At 56.8% G+C, this 15247-nt stretch overlaps 1 protein-coding gene across 18 annotated transcripts in view; it reads left to right on the plus strand.

Annotated features, from left to right (window-relative positions):
* Positions 1-835: 835 nt before the first annotated feature.
* DOCK6 (dedicator of cytokinesis 6) overlaps positions 836-15247 on the plus strand; it is a 43426-nt gene continuing 29014 nt past the window's right edge. For 6 of the 18 annotated variants that reach the window (XM_036075292.2, XM_036075299.2, XM_078055480.1 and 3 more), the window contains exons 1-7: positions 848-1100; positions 9903-9990; positions 10574-10749; positions 11015-11083; positions 11297-11426; positions 12276-12488; positions 14222-14307. In XM_036075292.2, the coding sequence (XP_035931185.2) occupies positions 1036-1100; positions 9903-9990; positions 10574-10749; positions 11015-11083; positions 11297-11426; positions 12276-12488; positions 14222-14307 (827 nt within the window). In that variant the 5' untranslated portion in view covers positions 848-1035. Of the gene's footprint in view, positions 1101-2834; positions 2960-9902; positions 9991-10573; positions 10750-11014; positions 11084-11296; positions 11427-12275; positions 12489-14221; positions 14308-15247 lie in introns of those variants that run through there. The other 12 variants (XM_036075316.2, XM_078055491.1, XM_036075338.2 and 9 more) reach the window with 5 other exon arrangements.

A 15247-nucleotide genomic window follows, 5' to 3' on the forward strand; every position in this document is an offset into this window, starting at 1 on the left:
GAGCCCCTGAGCTGGCTTGAGCAGGGAAGGGAGGGGGTCAAGGAAGGCTTCCAAGAAGCATGAGACCTAAGAACGAATAGAAGTTCGTTCGGGTAAAGAGCAGGAGAACCAGGGTTCTGGGCCGAGGGTACAGCCTGTGCCGAGGGTTGGAGCAGCCGCTCCCTGCCCCCACATAGACAGGCAGGCACACGATAATGCTGCATGGACGCGGACAGCGAGGTTCTGGAACAAGCACTGAGCAGCAGCTCAAGGGAACGGAGGAGAGAGAGGCTGGAAATAGATATTCATGGAGTGGCCAACTACAGGTGCTGGGGACCTCGGGGAGGCGGATAACTGGCTGGTTAGACACAGTGTGATTGTAGTTGTAACGGGGGATGCCCAAGCAGCTGTAGGAGGCAGAGATGGCCAAGCTGAGATTTACGGGATGGAGAAGGGTCAGAGGAGGTGTGAGTGGAACAGCATTCTAGGTGGTGGGAACAGCAGCGGGCATTGGTGTACAGAGGGCTGATCTTCAGCTCCGCTCTGTCACTCACAGGGAAGGAGGTTCAGCCCCTGGCCGGCTCCTCAGCCCCACCCCCACCCGGCCCAGCCATCTCCCACCTGGACCAGGACAGTCCCTTCCTCCTCGGTACAGAGGCGCTGTCCCCATACCCTATAGTCTGTTCCTCATCACAGCCAGACGAGGCCAAAGTCCCCGCCAAGCTTGGCCTCTGTTTGAGCAGCTGCCAGGGTCACCTCGCCCTGCCTGGCTGAGTCAGGCCTGGCGTGGCCTGAAGAGGAACTTCCTCACCAATCAGGCCTGGTAGGCACCGGGGCAGGCAGCAGGCTCCAGGCGGCTGGGGCAGGGCCTTTCCTTGGAGGCATCTTTGAAGCAGCCTTCCCACCCAGACTGGGCTTGGAGTCACTGGGCTCACAGCCCCCACCGGCTCCTGGGGGGAACCAACTCCCACGAGGGCCTGGAGCTTGGTGCTCCTGAGCGAGGTCTGTGCCTCGTGCTGGGACCGGCCACAAGCCCTCCATGGAGCAGATGAGGAGATGGAGACTCAGAGAGGTGGAGTGATCGACCCTGGGTCCCACAGCCTGGCCTGGCCTGGGACTCTGTGAGTATTTGGAGACACACATTTCAGGGTCAGGCTCCCTCGCTGACAAATCTGGGATCACAGATGGGACGCTGGCTTGCCGGTGAAATTGGGCAAGTCGCTCCGCCTCGCTGGGCTTCAGTTTTCTCATCTGCAAAAGTGGGGTGATGACGGCACCCACGAGTGGGAAGGGGGACAGCACATGTGAAGAGGGAGCTGTGCTCTAGGGCTCAGAGGACACTGAGCAGGTGGGCAGCTGGAGTGGAGGGGGAGGGGAGGGGAGGCGGATCACGCACGGCCTCGTGGGCCTTGGGGAGGACTTTGGCTTTTACCCTGAATGAGGTGGGAGCCAGGGAGGATTCTAAGCAAAGGAGGGGCCTGACCTGATTCAGGTGTTGCCAGGCCTTTTCTGGACACTAAAGGAAGAACAAACTGGAGGGGTGAGGTCAGGAGCCACGAGACCAGGTATGATGGGGTCTTGGGCTGGAACGAGGCAGAGGGGAGGGGAGAAACCCAGAAATCTTTGCTCATCTTCATGTTTCTTGCCCAGCCGGGCTCCCAGGAGCCCAAAGGCGAGGCAGGCACTTTAGCCCAGGAGGCTGCTGGTTGGGGTGAGGGTGACATGGGGTGGGGCACAGCAGAGTGATGGGCGGGGTTATACCTGGCGGTTCCCAGGTCAGAGTGGCTGGACCACTCAGGCAAGTGCAAGTGCGTGGGCTGCTGACAGATACACATGTCACATGCCAGGCTGGGAACAGCCCTGCTGTGCCCTTAAGAGCTTGGGGCTGAGTGGCAGGGTATGAGGGCTCCCCCCTCCCCCGCCCCGCCCGGAAATCCAAGCCTCCCTTCTCTGGCTTCAGGATCTGATACTGATCCACTTGCCTAGTTAGGGCAAGTTCTTCTGCTTCTCTGGGCCTCAGTTTCCTCACGTGTAAAAGGGAGGATAATGCTAACACCCATACATGGGAAAAAGAGCAGCATATGCAAAGCCCTAAGGTAGAGCCGTGCCCTCGTATCATTCAGCCCCCAATTCTGCCTAGGACATTTTCTGACCAGGGCTGGAAAGGCCATCGGGAGGAGGAATCTGCCCATGCAAAGGCTTGGGGGTGAGCAAGGGGTTGGCACATCCAGAGCATGAGTGGGGGCTGGAGAATTCTTGAAGACTGCTGCTTCACTGGAGCTGGGAGAGGAACCACTGGGGAGAGATTTGAGACCACAAGTAAACCGAGACATCCCCACATCCTCCTTCCAGCGGAGGCATCCGGGCCACTCAGGCCCCAGTCACATGGCCCGGCATCTCAGAGCCCAGCTGGACCCCTCTGCTTCCCTTGTCCTGGACTGGGGCACATCCCACAGTGGCCTCAGAGACCCCTGCGATCACTCAGGCCTGGGCAAACGTCTGATCACCTCCGTGCCTCAGTTTCCCCATCTGTAAAATGGGGAAACGATCGTTCCTTCTGCACCTGTGAATTGCAGGGCCATGCTTCATAAACGCTTGAGGTTATACTTATTGTGGGGATTAATCAGAGCGCAGAAAGAGCATCCCCCGGAGTCTGACACCCCCAGCCTCGGTCCCGGCGCCTCTCCTCTCCTGCCCCCTTCAGAGCCTCAGTTTCCCCACCCCAGGCCCGAGGGGCGCGCGGAGGCGGCCTGGGGCCCCCGCGCCCCTCCGGCCGGCAGGGGCAGCACGGAGCCGCCCCGCACACCCGGAAGGGCCCCGCCTCCGGCCCCGGCCCCGCCCAGCCCGGGCAGCCCAGAACCGGGAGGCGGCGGCGGCGGCGGCGACCACGGCGGGGACGGTGCGCGCGGCGGCAGCTGCGGGACGCGCGCGGCGCCATGGCGGCCGCCGAGCGCCGCGCCTTCGCGCACAAGATCAACAGGTAGCGCGGCCGCCGGGCACGTGTCCGAGCCCCGCCCCGGGGCGGCCCGGCCCTCCCCGGCCCCGGCGCCCCCGATTCAAGCCCCTTCCGCCCGGGCCGACTCCGGCCCGCTTCCTCCGGCGGGGGCCGGGGGCGGCGGGAGGCGGGGAGGGCGGCCGGGGTCCCCGCTGGGGCCGCGGCGGGGCTGCGAGTGCGATGGCGGCTGAGCCGAGGTCCGCCCTGGACGCCGGGGTGGGGTGGGGGGGGACGCGTGGGGGCGTGTCCGGGGGCCTTCCTGGAGGCGGCGGCTCAGGGAGAGCGGGGACCGGGAGCCCTCCGCGTCCCTCGCCACTCCCGGTCCTTCCCGGGTCCCCGAGCCCGAGGGCATGGGAGCGGGAGGGGCCTTCGCGACCCACCCTCTTTCCTGGCGCGGGGCTGGGATGCTCCTGGAACCGGGATTTGGGAACGGGGATGGTGCTCTTGGAGGCCTTTGAGGCCCCTCGGGAAGTTTCCCGTGCTCTTCCCCCGCTGCCAAGGTCCTGTGCCCAGCTGTCTGGGGAGCAGGGGACAGCTGTGGATGCCCTCCCCCCCCCCCCCCAGCCCTGCTTCAGGCTCTCCCAGCGGCGGCTGGACGCGCTGGAGATGGATGGGTGATTGAATGGAGGGAGTGGGGGCTGGGGACCCAACCAGCTGGTGGGCAGACGGGGGAGGGGACAGGCGCCAGGCGCTGGGGGATCCATTTCCGTGGCCACTGGAGATTGTAAGAGACTCAGCCCGGGAGGGGGAGGTCAGACTAGGGCTGAAGAGCCTCTCCCCCATCTTTGCCTCCGTGGCCAGAGTCTGCCCAGGGGTCCTCTCTACAGGGGACCTGTGCTGGCCACGCCCAAGTGAAAGAGCGCCCTGTGGGTCCAGAGCTGGCCTGATGGAGACACAAGAAAAGATCCCACCCTTGGTGGCAGATACAATGGGGTAGACAGAGGAGTAGCACAATAAAGTAGATTATGTATTAATGATAAGTGCCAGTGCTATGGGGACACACAAGGCAGGGAAAGGAGATGGGGACGATGGGGGCCATTTTAGATATGAGAAGCAGATCAGGAAGGCCGGGATGATAAGGTGACAATTGAGCAAAGTTCTGAAGGAGGTGAAGGAGGCATCCATGCCCATATATGGGGGAAAAGCAATCCAAACACAGGGAAAGGCAAGTGCAAAGGCCCTGAGGCAGGAGGAGGCATAGTGTCTTTACAGGTCATCTGAGGAGGCCAGCCAGTCTGGAGCAGAGTGAGGAAGGGGACAGTGGGAGCAGATCGTGCGGGGTCTTGTGGGTTGTGGGGAGGACCTTAACTTGTATCCTGAGTGAGGTGGGAGCCATGAAGAGTTCTGAACATATGGATGTGACCATGTGTCTGGAGCATAGGAGTCCGGCAATTTTTATGTTCTGTTATCTTTATGTTCCCAAATTGCCTCTCTGTCTTGGACCTTTGGCTTCTCTGAACGCGTTTCTTTGCCACTCAGTCTCTGTGTTCTTGGGTCCTGGCTTCCACTCCAGTAAAAAAGAGAGGTCCTGGGTCCTGCCCTGGGGAACGGATGCTACAGAGCCCAGGGTAAGAAGAGCAGAGAATGATCCTGGGGCCCCAGTGAACCACAAGCAAAAGGCTCACGTCTTCTAGCCATCCTTTGCCAGGGCCTCCAGAGCAGCCTAGTGGACACCCAGGTGTCTACATGCTCAGATCTGGGCCTATATTCATCTATTCAATCATTCAGTCATTCATTCCACAATGCCATATTGACCCAAAAGTTAAACAGTCCCCCAGTTTCCTAATGAACAGATTCTTAAAAAAAAACACAAAGATTTGGGGGGACAACTTAAAACTACAAACTCTTATAAAAGTAAATAACATGGACAAACATTACTGTATGCAATATAACTTGTTCATTTTTTCACTTATACTGTTTAGAGTAAAACACAATATGGAATGGTGATAATGGCCAGCGCTTATAATATGTTTATGGCTGGCTGGTCCCCAGCGGGAATGCCATTTGTCACCAGAGCCTGGTGACATAGGTATAACTATAGAAAGCTGGACTCACAGTCCAGTGACTGTCGAGTGTCTCTTGTGGGGAAGTGAGCCCAGGAGTGTGTGGCCCCAGACTTCAGAACAATCTCAGAAACCGTGTCTCTTCCTGCCCCCACATATCCCCCGTTCTTCCAGGCATCTGATAGCGGCATCTTCATTCGGCCCCCCAGCTGTCTCCTGCAGGGCAGGTGGCATTTCTCACTCAAGGAAATAGTGATTTCGTTGGAGGCGTGGGAGGGCAAAGAGACATGTATTGACCAAATTCCAAAGGTGCCTCTGGGATTTCAAGGAAATGTCTCCCTCCCACCCCTGTCCCCAAATACATCTGCAAACGTGAGCACACACACGTATTGTTACTTTCTACCTTTAAAAAAATGGTGACATCTGACATGCATCTAGAAAAATGCAAAGTTTAAATAGTAGTTAGTTATAGAACCAATGCCAAGGGGGCGCCTGGCCGGCTCAGTCAGTGGAGCATGGGACTCTTGATCTCGGGGTCATGGGTTCGAGCCCCACATTGGGGGTAGAGATTACTTTTTAAAAAATTAAAAAGCAGGGGTATCCGGGTGGCTCAACCGGTTAAGCGTCTGCCTTCGGCTCAGGTCATGATCCCGGGGTCCTGGGATCAAGCCCGGCATCTGGCTCCCTGCTCAGTGGGGAGTCTGTTTCTCCCTCTCCCTCTGCCCCTCCCCCTCCCCCTGCTCGTGTGCTCTCTCTCTTGCTCTTTTGTGCGCTCTCTCTGTCTCAAATAAATAAATAAAATCCTTAAAAAAATGAGAACACAAAACAACAACAACAAGACAATAAATACCAGGGAAAAAAGTCACTGGGGTCAAAGGCAGAGATGGAGGCAGTCTCTATCTCCTGGGCCACCCAACCTAGCCGCCCCTCCTGATCTGCACCCAGTTCCGTCCCCCAGGGAATTGCCATGCTGATGGCAGCTGCCCCCACTTCCTCACTTGCGTTATGGTTTCTCCAGCCGGGCTGGTTCCCTGTGCGCCACGGGTTACTTTTGCCTGCTTAGAACATCTTATCAGTGGAATCACGTGGGGCGTCGAGGCTTGTGTGCCCAGAGTCTCTCACCCGACATAATGTCAGGAGGAGGAGGGCTTGTCTGTGCCGTCGATGGGCGGGTGCGTCCTTTTTCATTGCTGCATACTATTCCGCCCACGCACAGTCTCTGTCTTCGGTCAAAAAACGTGTGCGTCTTTTCACTTTGGGGTTGTCATGACCGGGGCTGCCGTGAACATTCTCAGCCTCCTGAGCATCTACGCCTCTGCGTGGAATTGCTGGATTGGCTTATCTTCAGCTTTGCTTGATCATTGCAGACGGTTGTCCAAAGGGGTTCCCCCAGCAGCAGATGAGAGTTCCTGTCGCTGGCAGGCAGATCATTTGTCTTTAAAATGTTCTGCCAGTCCAGGAGGGCTAGGGTGGGGTATAAAGAGGAATCTCTTTATGGTTTTATATGGATCCATAGTCTTCCCTCACTTTTTTACTCAAGTGGGAACGCACAGCGTCAGAGGCTTATGCCATTCTCGTTTCTGGTTTTATCTCCTCCTCCCCTGTGGGGATAGATTTCTGTTAATCTGACCAGCCCTGGGGTGAGGTCCACAGTCTCACATGAATTCCCAGTGATGCCACTGCTTCATCTTTCCCCTCTGAGTGTCTCTGTAGGATTGTTGACTTTCACCTTAGGAGGTCTTGTCTCAGCAATAGCTGTAACCCACCACCTGACCTTTGCAGTGTCTCTCATTGCAATCCTGAGGTCACTTCCTGAGGAAAACCAGTATATTCAGCTCAACATTTTGCCTCCTTTTATTTATTTATTTATTTTTTTTAAGATTTTATTTATCTGAGAGAGAGAATGGGAGACAGAGAGCATGAGAGGGGGAGGATCAGAGGGAGAAGCAGACTCCCCGCTGAGCAGGGAGCCCGATGTGGGACTCGATCCCGGGACTCCAGGATCATGACCTGAGCCGAAGGCAGTTGCTTAACCAACTGAGCCACCCAGGCGCCCATTTTGCCTCCTTTTAAAAGATGTGCTCCGTGGGGGTGTCTGAAGCAGATCTGATGTGCGCGTGAGAAAGAGAGGAATTGGGGATGACTCCCAGGCGTGGGTCCTGAGCATCCCCAGAGGGCGGGGCTGCCCTTAGGGAGACGGGGAGGATGGCAGGAGGGCAGGTTATGGTCAGGCTGCATGCCTGCAAGACCCAAGTGGGCATGCAAAGGAGGCAGGTGCCACACAGAATGGACCCAAGGATTGTCCTTGTTTGGGTGGTCCTGAAACCTGGAGGCTGGATGGGACCACTGTGGGGGGGGAGGGCTGAGCGTGGACATGGGAGAGTCAGGTTTTGGAGCCCCTGTTTTTGGCCCTGTTCCCCAGCATGGCAACGTGGAACACCACGTGCTGGGGGGCACAGACTCTGACTTCTGGCCCACAGGGGTTTGATTCTTGGCACCTACCGCATTCGGCTCTCTAACCCCAGAGGCCTCCCGACCCGCCCTTTTCTGAGCCTCACTCCTCTTCTGGCCCAGCATAAAAAGCAGGGCCAGAAATTCCAATTTCCCAGGATCGTTTTAAGGCAACTTAGTGACAGCAAGCCTTAATTGAGCACTTACTGTGTGCCGAGCCTTATGCTCAGAACAGTTCGATAAAGTGTGGGTACTGTATTGTACAGTACAGAGGTCCAGAGAGGGGATGATACTCATCCATGCTTGCCCAGGCCCAAGTGCAGAGCCCTGTGACACAGGAAAGTGGCTCCCATGGCCACAGTGTTGAGGACCTGGCCTTTTCCCAGTCGGGGGCCATCTCTCCAAGGCCAAAGACAAAATGAAGTGGGAGTCCTGGCTGTCCCTCCTCCCCTCTCCCTGCTCTGTTGGTGCCCTGGTCCCAGCATTTTCATAAATCATCCCCCAAGACCCTGTGTGCCCAGGCTTCCAGAGGAGGTGGCCCCAACTTTGGGAATTTGAGGACAAATAGCTCATTTGGAACACCCTTTGAATTTCCTAGAAGATCCTCCATCAGCTCCCTCCACACCCCCGAACAATAGAAGCAAGACTCTGGGACAGTTGAGAGAGAAAGTAAATAGAATACAGAGGCAGAGGAGTGAGGCTGAGGTCTCAACTGGAGGCCCCCATGATGGGTCAGGGTCATGGTCAAGTTTTGTTTGATGGATTTTTTTTTTTTAATTTATTTATTTGACAGAGAGAGACACAGCGAGAGAGGGAACACAAACAGGGGGAGTGGGAGAGGGAGAAGCAGGCTTCCTGCAGAGCAGAGAGCCCGTTGTGGGGCTCGATCCCAGGACCTGGGATCATGACCTGAGCCGAAGGCAGATGCTTAACGACTGAGCCACCCAGGCGCCCCTGACCTATACGGATTTGAATTCAGAGGCTTCCAGATGACCCCCGGTGGCCCCAGTCTCCCCCAGCCCCACCTGTCTTCCCTGAGCCCACCGCACGCATTCATCTCATCAGTGGTCCGTGGTTTGTGATCAGCATAGTACTTCCGGGGGGGTACAACTTTTCATTATGAAAACTTCCAAGCACAAAAGTGGAAAATGGGAGAAAGGCCCAAATACCCAGGCACTTGCCTTCTCAATTTTAAGAGGGATTGAGGCCCAGGGGCTCCTGGGTGGCTCAGTTGTTAAGCGTCTGCCTTCAGCTCAGGTCATGATCTCAGGGTCCTGGGATCGAGCCCCGCATCGGGCTCTCTGCTCAGCGGGGAGTCTGCTTCTCCCTCTCCCACTCCCCCTGCTTGTGTTCCCTCTCTTGCTGTGTCTCTCTCTGTCAAATAAATAAATAAAATCTTAAAACAAAATAATAATAATAAATTAAAAAAAAGAGAGATTGAGGCCCAGAAAGGGTATCCCATCTGCCCAAAGCCACACAGCTAAAATTTCTGGGGCTTCTCCTAACTCACGGTGGATTTAGGCAAGTTGGACGAGGAGGGAAATGGGGAGGGATTCATTCCCCTCAAGAAAAATTTATTGAGTACCTACTGTGTGTGGGGCTGGTGCTGGGGCCTGCATGGGGACCACACAGCCCTATTCCTGCCTTCATAGAGACCCCGGGAAGCAGGAGTCTCCATGCTCGGACCACAGAGCCCAGCCACAGGGTCTTTGCACTTGCTGTACCCTTTGCCTGGAATCCTCTTCCTCAGATAACTGTGCGGCTCTCTCTCCTTCCCCTCCTTCCAAGCTCAGCTGAAGGAATTGAGTGCCTGGGCGTACCAAGTCCCAGATTCCTGTGCTGGCCCCCTCCCCTGTGGGTCTTGCCCCTTCACCCTCCTCCTCCCTGACTTGGAAGGCCAGCACAGGTGAAGGTGGCCCAGGAAGGCCATAGCCCAGATCTTGGTTACTGGGTGTGCTCTTTGAATCATGCTGGTCTCTTAACACACGCTCAGATGGGTGAACTGAGGCTCAGAGGCAGGAGTAACTTGTCCAAAGCCCCACAGCAAGGATGGGACAGGGTGGGTGGAGGTCCCCCAGATGAGGAAGCCGAGGCCAGGGACCAGGGGGCTGGCCAGCCAGGACTCACACCCATTGCCGGGCATCAGGGATAAAGAAGGATCTGTGACCCTCATGCCCTGCCGGGAGCAAATCCTTCCATCTGTGCTTGGCCGGTGTGGGGGGGTGGGGGGTTGGAAGGGCCCCAGGCCCAGCCTGGGGGGTCCTGGGGCCTCTGTATCAGCCACAGCCCTGGGGCCCCGAGGCTGCGCTCTGCAGATTCTGAAGTCCAGGTTCTCCTGGTCCGTGGCCTGGGTTTTCCCTTCCACAGCCTGGATTTTCCTCTCGGAGAATGAATTTATTGGCCGGAAGTGGAGTTCCCAGGGCCACATCGCCCAAGTTGTCATGTCCTCAGTGACCCCTTCCCTGTCCCCGCAGGACAGTGGCTGCGGAGGTGCGGAAACAGGTGTCCCGGGAGCGCAGTGGCTCTCCGCACTCCAGCAGGCGCGGCAGCAGCTTTCTGGGGGTACGTGTTTGGGAGATGCTCCCCTCCAGGACCCTGCTCTCTAGCAGATGTGGGGTTCCGCTCTGCCCGGGCCTGATCCCACCCACCCCTCCCACTAGTGCCCTGTCCTGGGTGGGACTGTCCCCACTCCTCTTTCCCTGTGGGTGGGGAGGGTAGTCCCCTCTCTGCAGCTGCTGAGGGGTTTCGGGGGGCAGCGCCGTGGGTGGTCAGCCTGATGCTGCCCCACCTCCTGCTGCCGGGACCACCCAGATTGGGGGGGGGATGGGAGGTACTTCCAGCTGCAGCGGAGAGGGAGTGGGGCCTGAGGAATTGTCTTTCTTCGCTGCAGCCAGCTTGCCTTTCCTTCCAGCATAACCCTGCCCCTCCAGGCACAGGGGTGTGATTTCCTGCCTGGAAAGAGGGGCAGGGCAGGCCATGCTGGGATGGGGGTAGAGAGTCTGAGGTCACTGTCCTCCCTGGCTCCTCACGGCTCCAACACCCTCCATGGCTCCCACTGCCCTCTTGCTTGAGCCCAAGCCCACACCCCCCCACCCCCTTCCTCAGCCCCCAGGGCAGGGCCCACAGCCCCTTTGCTCCAACCCAGGTCCCACTGACTGAAGTCATTGAGCCCCTGGACTTCGAGGATGTGATCCTGAGCCGGCCACCAGACGCCGAGCCCGGGCCCCTCCGGGACCTGGCTGAGTTTCCAGCTGACGACCTGGAGCTCCTGCTACAGCCCCGGGAATGCCGGACCACAGAGCCCGGGATCCCTGAGGATGGGTGGGTTCAGCCCCACGCCCTCCTTGTCTGTGACTCCGGACTGCCTCCGTGCCTGCCCCTCATCCACACCCCCCTTCCATCAAGCTTGCCACAGCCCCAAGTTCAACTCCTGGCTTGGCTGTGTAACCTTGGGCAAGTTACCCTCTCTCTCTGAGCTTCCGTCTCCACATCTCCAAAACGGGCAGAAGGGCAGGCCCTACCTCAGGCCACTGGACAGATGAACACCATGCCCTGCCTCTGTTTACCCTGATTTTATTTTGTGCAGAAAGCTAGATGCCCAGGTGAGAGCTGCAGTGGAGATGTATACAGAGGATTGGATCATCGCTCACAGGAGGTGGGTCTGACTCGGGGGCAGCTCCAGGCAGAGGGTCAAGAGGCCAGGTCTGAGCCCATTGGGCCAGTCCTCCTGCTTATCTGCCCACTGTCCCTGCAAGGGCAGCCGGACTTCTCTGGTGGATCACAGGGAGGGTGGAAGGCCTGGCAGGCATCACATGGACCTGTGGGGTGCCTTCATCCCTGCTACCCACCCAGCCCTGCCTCCTCCTAGGTACCAGCATCTGAGTGTGGCGTATAGCCCTATCACCACAGAGACGCAGCGAGAGCGGCAGAAGGACCTCACTCGCCAGGTCTTTGAGCAGGACACTTCTGGGGATGAGAGGTCCGGCCCAGAGGACTCGGTGAGGGAGCCCCGGGCACGCGTCACCATAGGAGTGTGTGGGCTCTGGCCCCAGCTCTCGGTCACATGTGACGGGAAGTGACCCAAACGGCCTTGAACCCAAAAGGAAATGTGTCAGCCCCGTGAGTTAAAAGTTAAGGGTCATGATTATGAACACACATGCTTAGTGTGTACTAAAGGCTTTATACTTGTCCTCATCTTTCATCCTGGGAGGCAAGGCCACACCCATTTTGCAGATAAAGAAACTGAGGCACAGCAAGGTGATTAGAGGAGCTTCACTGGCCCACTGGGTCCTGAGCCAGTATTCACCGGGCTCCTGCTTTATGCCCACGATAATCCTACCAAGAGTTACTGATATCGCTTCCATTGTTACTAGTTTTAGATGTAGATGAGGATCCTGAGGCCCTTCGAGCTGGGTTCGGGGACACAGGGTCACAGAGCTGAGTGGGGCTTTGAACCAGGGTGGTCTGCCTCTGACCATATAGCTGGGTCAGGGAGGTCAGGCAGGTTACCCTGAGCCAGCGACAGTCCCCTTGGGAAGAACTCTCCCTCCCCTGTTGACAGGGAGCAAAGCCCCAGGGAAGGTTCTCACTGGCCCAGCCCACACATGTCCTTACCTTGGCCCCAGGAGGAGCCTCCCCCAACGGTGGTAAAGGAGGGGCGCCCTCCCAGGCAGAAGATTCTAGAAAGAGGCTCAGCAAAGCCTCAAAGTGACCCTTATAGCAGTGACCCCCCCACCCCCTGGGCCTCAGCTTTCCCATCTACGCATTGGGCATGGGGACAGTCTCACGGGAGCGGGATTGAAGGTGCATCCAGCCGGCGCTCCGTGTTTGTGCCTCCTCACCGGCAGGATGACCCCCGGCACTCCTCAGGCTCCCCAGAGGACACCCCGCGGAGCAGCGGTGCCTCCGGCATCTTTGACCTGAGGAACTTGGCCGCTGACTCACTGCTGCCGTGGCTGCTGGAGCGCACAGCCCCTGAGGATGTGGACCGGCGGAACGAGGCCTCGCGGCGGCAGCACCGACCCCGCGCCCTGCTGGCGCTCTACCCGGCACCTGATGAGGTGGGAGCCCCCAGGCCCGCCGCCGCCCTGAGGCCCACATGCACGCACCCGACCCTATATGGTATCCCAACATTCTCTGGGGGCCTGCTGTACACCCTGGGGTTTTTTGTTTTGTTTTGTTTTGGGGGGTTTAAAAAAAATATTTATTTATTAGAGAGAGAGAGAGAGAGTGCGGGCATAGAGGGGAGGGGCAGAGGGAGAGGGAGAGAGAGAATCTCAAGCCGACTCCCGCTGAGCGCAGAGCCCATCCCATCACCCGAAATCAAGAGTCAGAGGCTCAACCAACTGAGACACCCAGGTGCCCCTGGATACCGTGTTTTTTTATTCAATTCCTTTTATTGGATGTCTACGACATGCTCTTATATTTATCCCAGCAGCATTTATTGGATACCTACCATATACTCCTATCGTCTTTCTTTTTTTTTTTTTTTTTTAAAGATTTTATTTATTTATTTGAGAGAGAGAGAATGAGAGACAGAGAGCATGAGAGGGAGGAGAGTCAGAGGGAGAAGCAGACTCCCTGCCGAGCAGGGAGCCCGATGCGGGACTCGATCCCGGGACTCCAGGATCATGACCTGAGCCGAAGGCAGTTGCTTAACCAACTGAGCCACCCAGGCGCCCTCCTATCGTCTTTCAACCAATACTTAATGTATGCTTGTGTATAGTCTTCTTAATTCAGACAGAATTTAATCAACTGATATTTATTGAGCATCTCCTATATATGCCTATGTTGATCCAAGCGACATTTATTGGGCACCTAGTGTATACCCTGTGTTTTTATTCAGTGGCTTTTATTTTATATATACTCCTATATTTATCCACCCAGCATTTATTGGGCACCTATTATATACTTCTCTATTCAACCAATGTTAATTATGTGCCTATTGTATAATCCTTTATTTAATCAGATGGCATTGAAGCAACTCCTATGTCTTGAGTACTTATGTTTACCCTACCAACTTTTTTTTTAAGTAAAGTCTTTGCGCAACATGGAGCTTGAACACACAACTCTGAGATCAAGAATCGAGGGCTCTACCAACTGAGCCAGCCAGGCGCCCCTACCCAACCAACTTTTATTGGGAACCTAGTGTATACACCTCTGTTTTCATTCAGCCATTTATTGAGTGCTTACTGTATACTCCTATCTTTATTCAATTGGTACTTACTAGGGGCCTAGTATATATCCCTCTGTATGTCCAGTCAGCATTAATCAAATGTTTTCTGTAGACATCTATGTTTATCTAACCACCTCTTAGTAGGTCCCTACTGTATGCCTCTGTATTTATTTGACCAACATGGATGGCAAGCCTTGGAGGTACAGACATGAACAGGATAGACTCAGTCCCTGCCCTCAGAGTTCACAGTGTAGTGGGGGAGAGACCCTCCTCCCAAGAAATCGCAACCCAGGCCGAGTTGTGCCGTGATGAGTTGCCGGATATTGGCCCTCACATGGCCCTCTGTGTCCCAGCCATGTGGCCCTTTGCAATAGGGCATGGTGAACACCTGGACAAGGAGCCTGCCCAGGCCTCAGGGGTCAGGGAAGGCTTCCTGGAGGAAGTGCCGGCTAAGCTGCGACCTGGATGAGGAGGGGACGAGGAAGGGCATCCAGGCAGGGGGAATACAAGGAACTGCAAGAAACTTCAGTCAGGCTGGGGGTAGAGCTGGTCTCAAGCCACGCATTCCAAGCCCTTCTTAAAGGACGTGTCCCAGCTGCCCTCCCTGGCTCTCGGCAGGACGAGGCTGTGGAACGCTGCAGCCGCCCCGAGCCGCCCCGGGAACACTTTGGACAGAGGATCCTGGTCAAGTGTCTGTCGCTGAAGTGAGTGTGCTGACTCACCCCCTCCCTTCAGACGTGCGAGGCCCCACGTAGGTCCCGGTGCGCGCGCACATGACGCCCATTGCCCAAGCCGGGCCATGACTGCGTGCAGCCCTGAGACCCATGAGGCGGTCCGGGCACTTTTAGGTGGGAAGTAAGACTTCCTTTTCTTGTTCTTCAAAGCCACCAGGCCTTAAGCACCGACTGTGCCAGGCTTTGTTCTCAGCCCTTCACATGCATTACCCCTAATCTTGTGAGATAGGTGCGGGTTGGGGGGGAAACCGAGGCACAGGGTGGCAGTCATTGTGCGCGAGATCACATGACTTGTGAGGCCGGAGTCTGGCTCTCGCTCTGCTGGGACCCAGGCTGGTGGGGGCGCTGGTGACCCTGGACCTGGCTTCCAGCTGACCGAGGCCCCCTCCACATCAGTCCCTGGGAGCAGCCAGAAGTGCGTGGGAATGGAGCTGAACAGGATGTGGCCTTGGACCTAAGCCCAGCCCTGCCCCTCCCCACCCTGAGTTCCTGCCTGGATGGGGGCAGGAAAGGGAGGCCCTGGTCTGGCCTGAGGCCTGGGTGGGCCGCCTGCCCCAAGCACTGGGGCTGGGAACCAGCTCTATGAGTATCCAGTCATTCAGCAAACACTCATTGAGCACCTACTGTGTACAGGACATGTAACCATGGAATGACCACACAGGGCTCTCTAGGTGGGGGGACATGGTACACCCAAAGGCTGGGAGATGTCTGGAGGGGAGAAAATGAGGCCAAGAGGTGGGCAGGAATGGACCAGGCAGGATTTTGTTCTCAGCACACTGGGGAGCCTCAAATTGTAAGTTTTAAGATGCTTCCTTAGACTCGCATGACGAGTGGGAGCCAGCAGGGCAGAGTAAGACAGGAAGGTGGTTACAGGGACTGTTCAGGGGAGTGAAGATGGGCCTTACTTAGC

The sequence above is a fragment of the Halichoerus grypus genome, chromosome 1 (genome assembly GCF_964656455.1).
Source record: "Halichoerus grypus chromosome 1, mHalGry1.hap1.1, whole genome shotgun sequence".
Taxonomy (NCBI): domain Eukaryota; kingdom Metazoa; phylum Chordata; class Mammalia; order Carnivora; family Phocidae; genus Halichoerus; species Halichoerus grypus.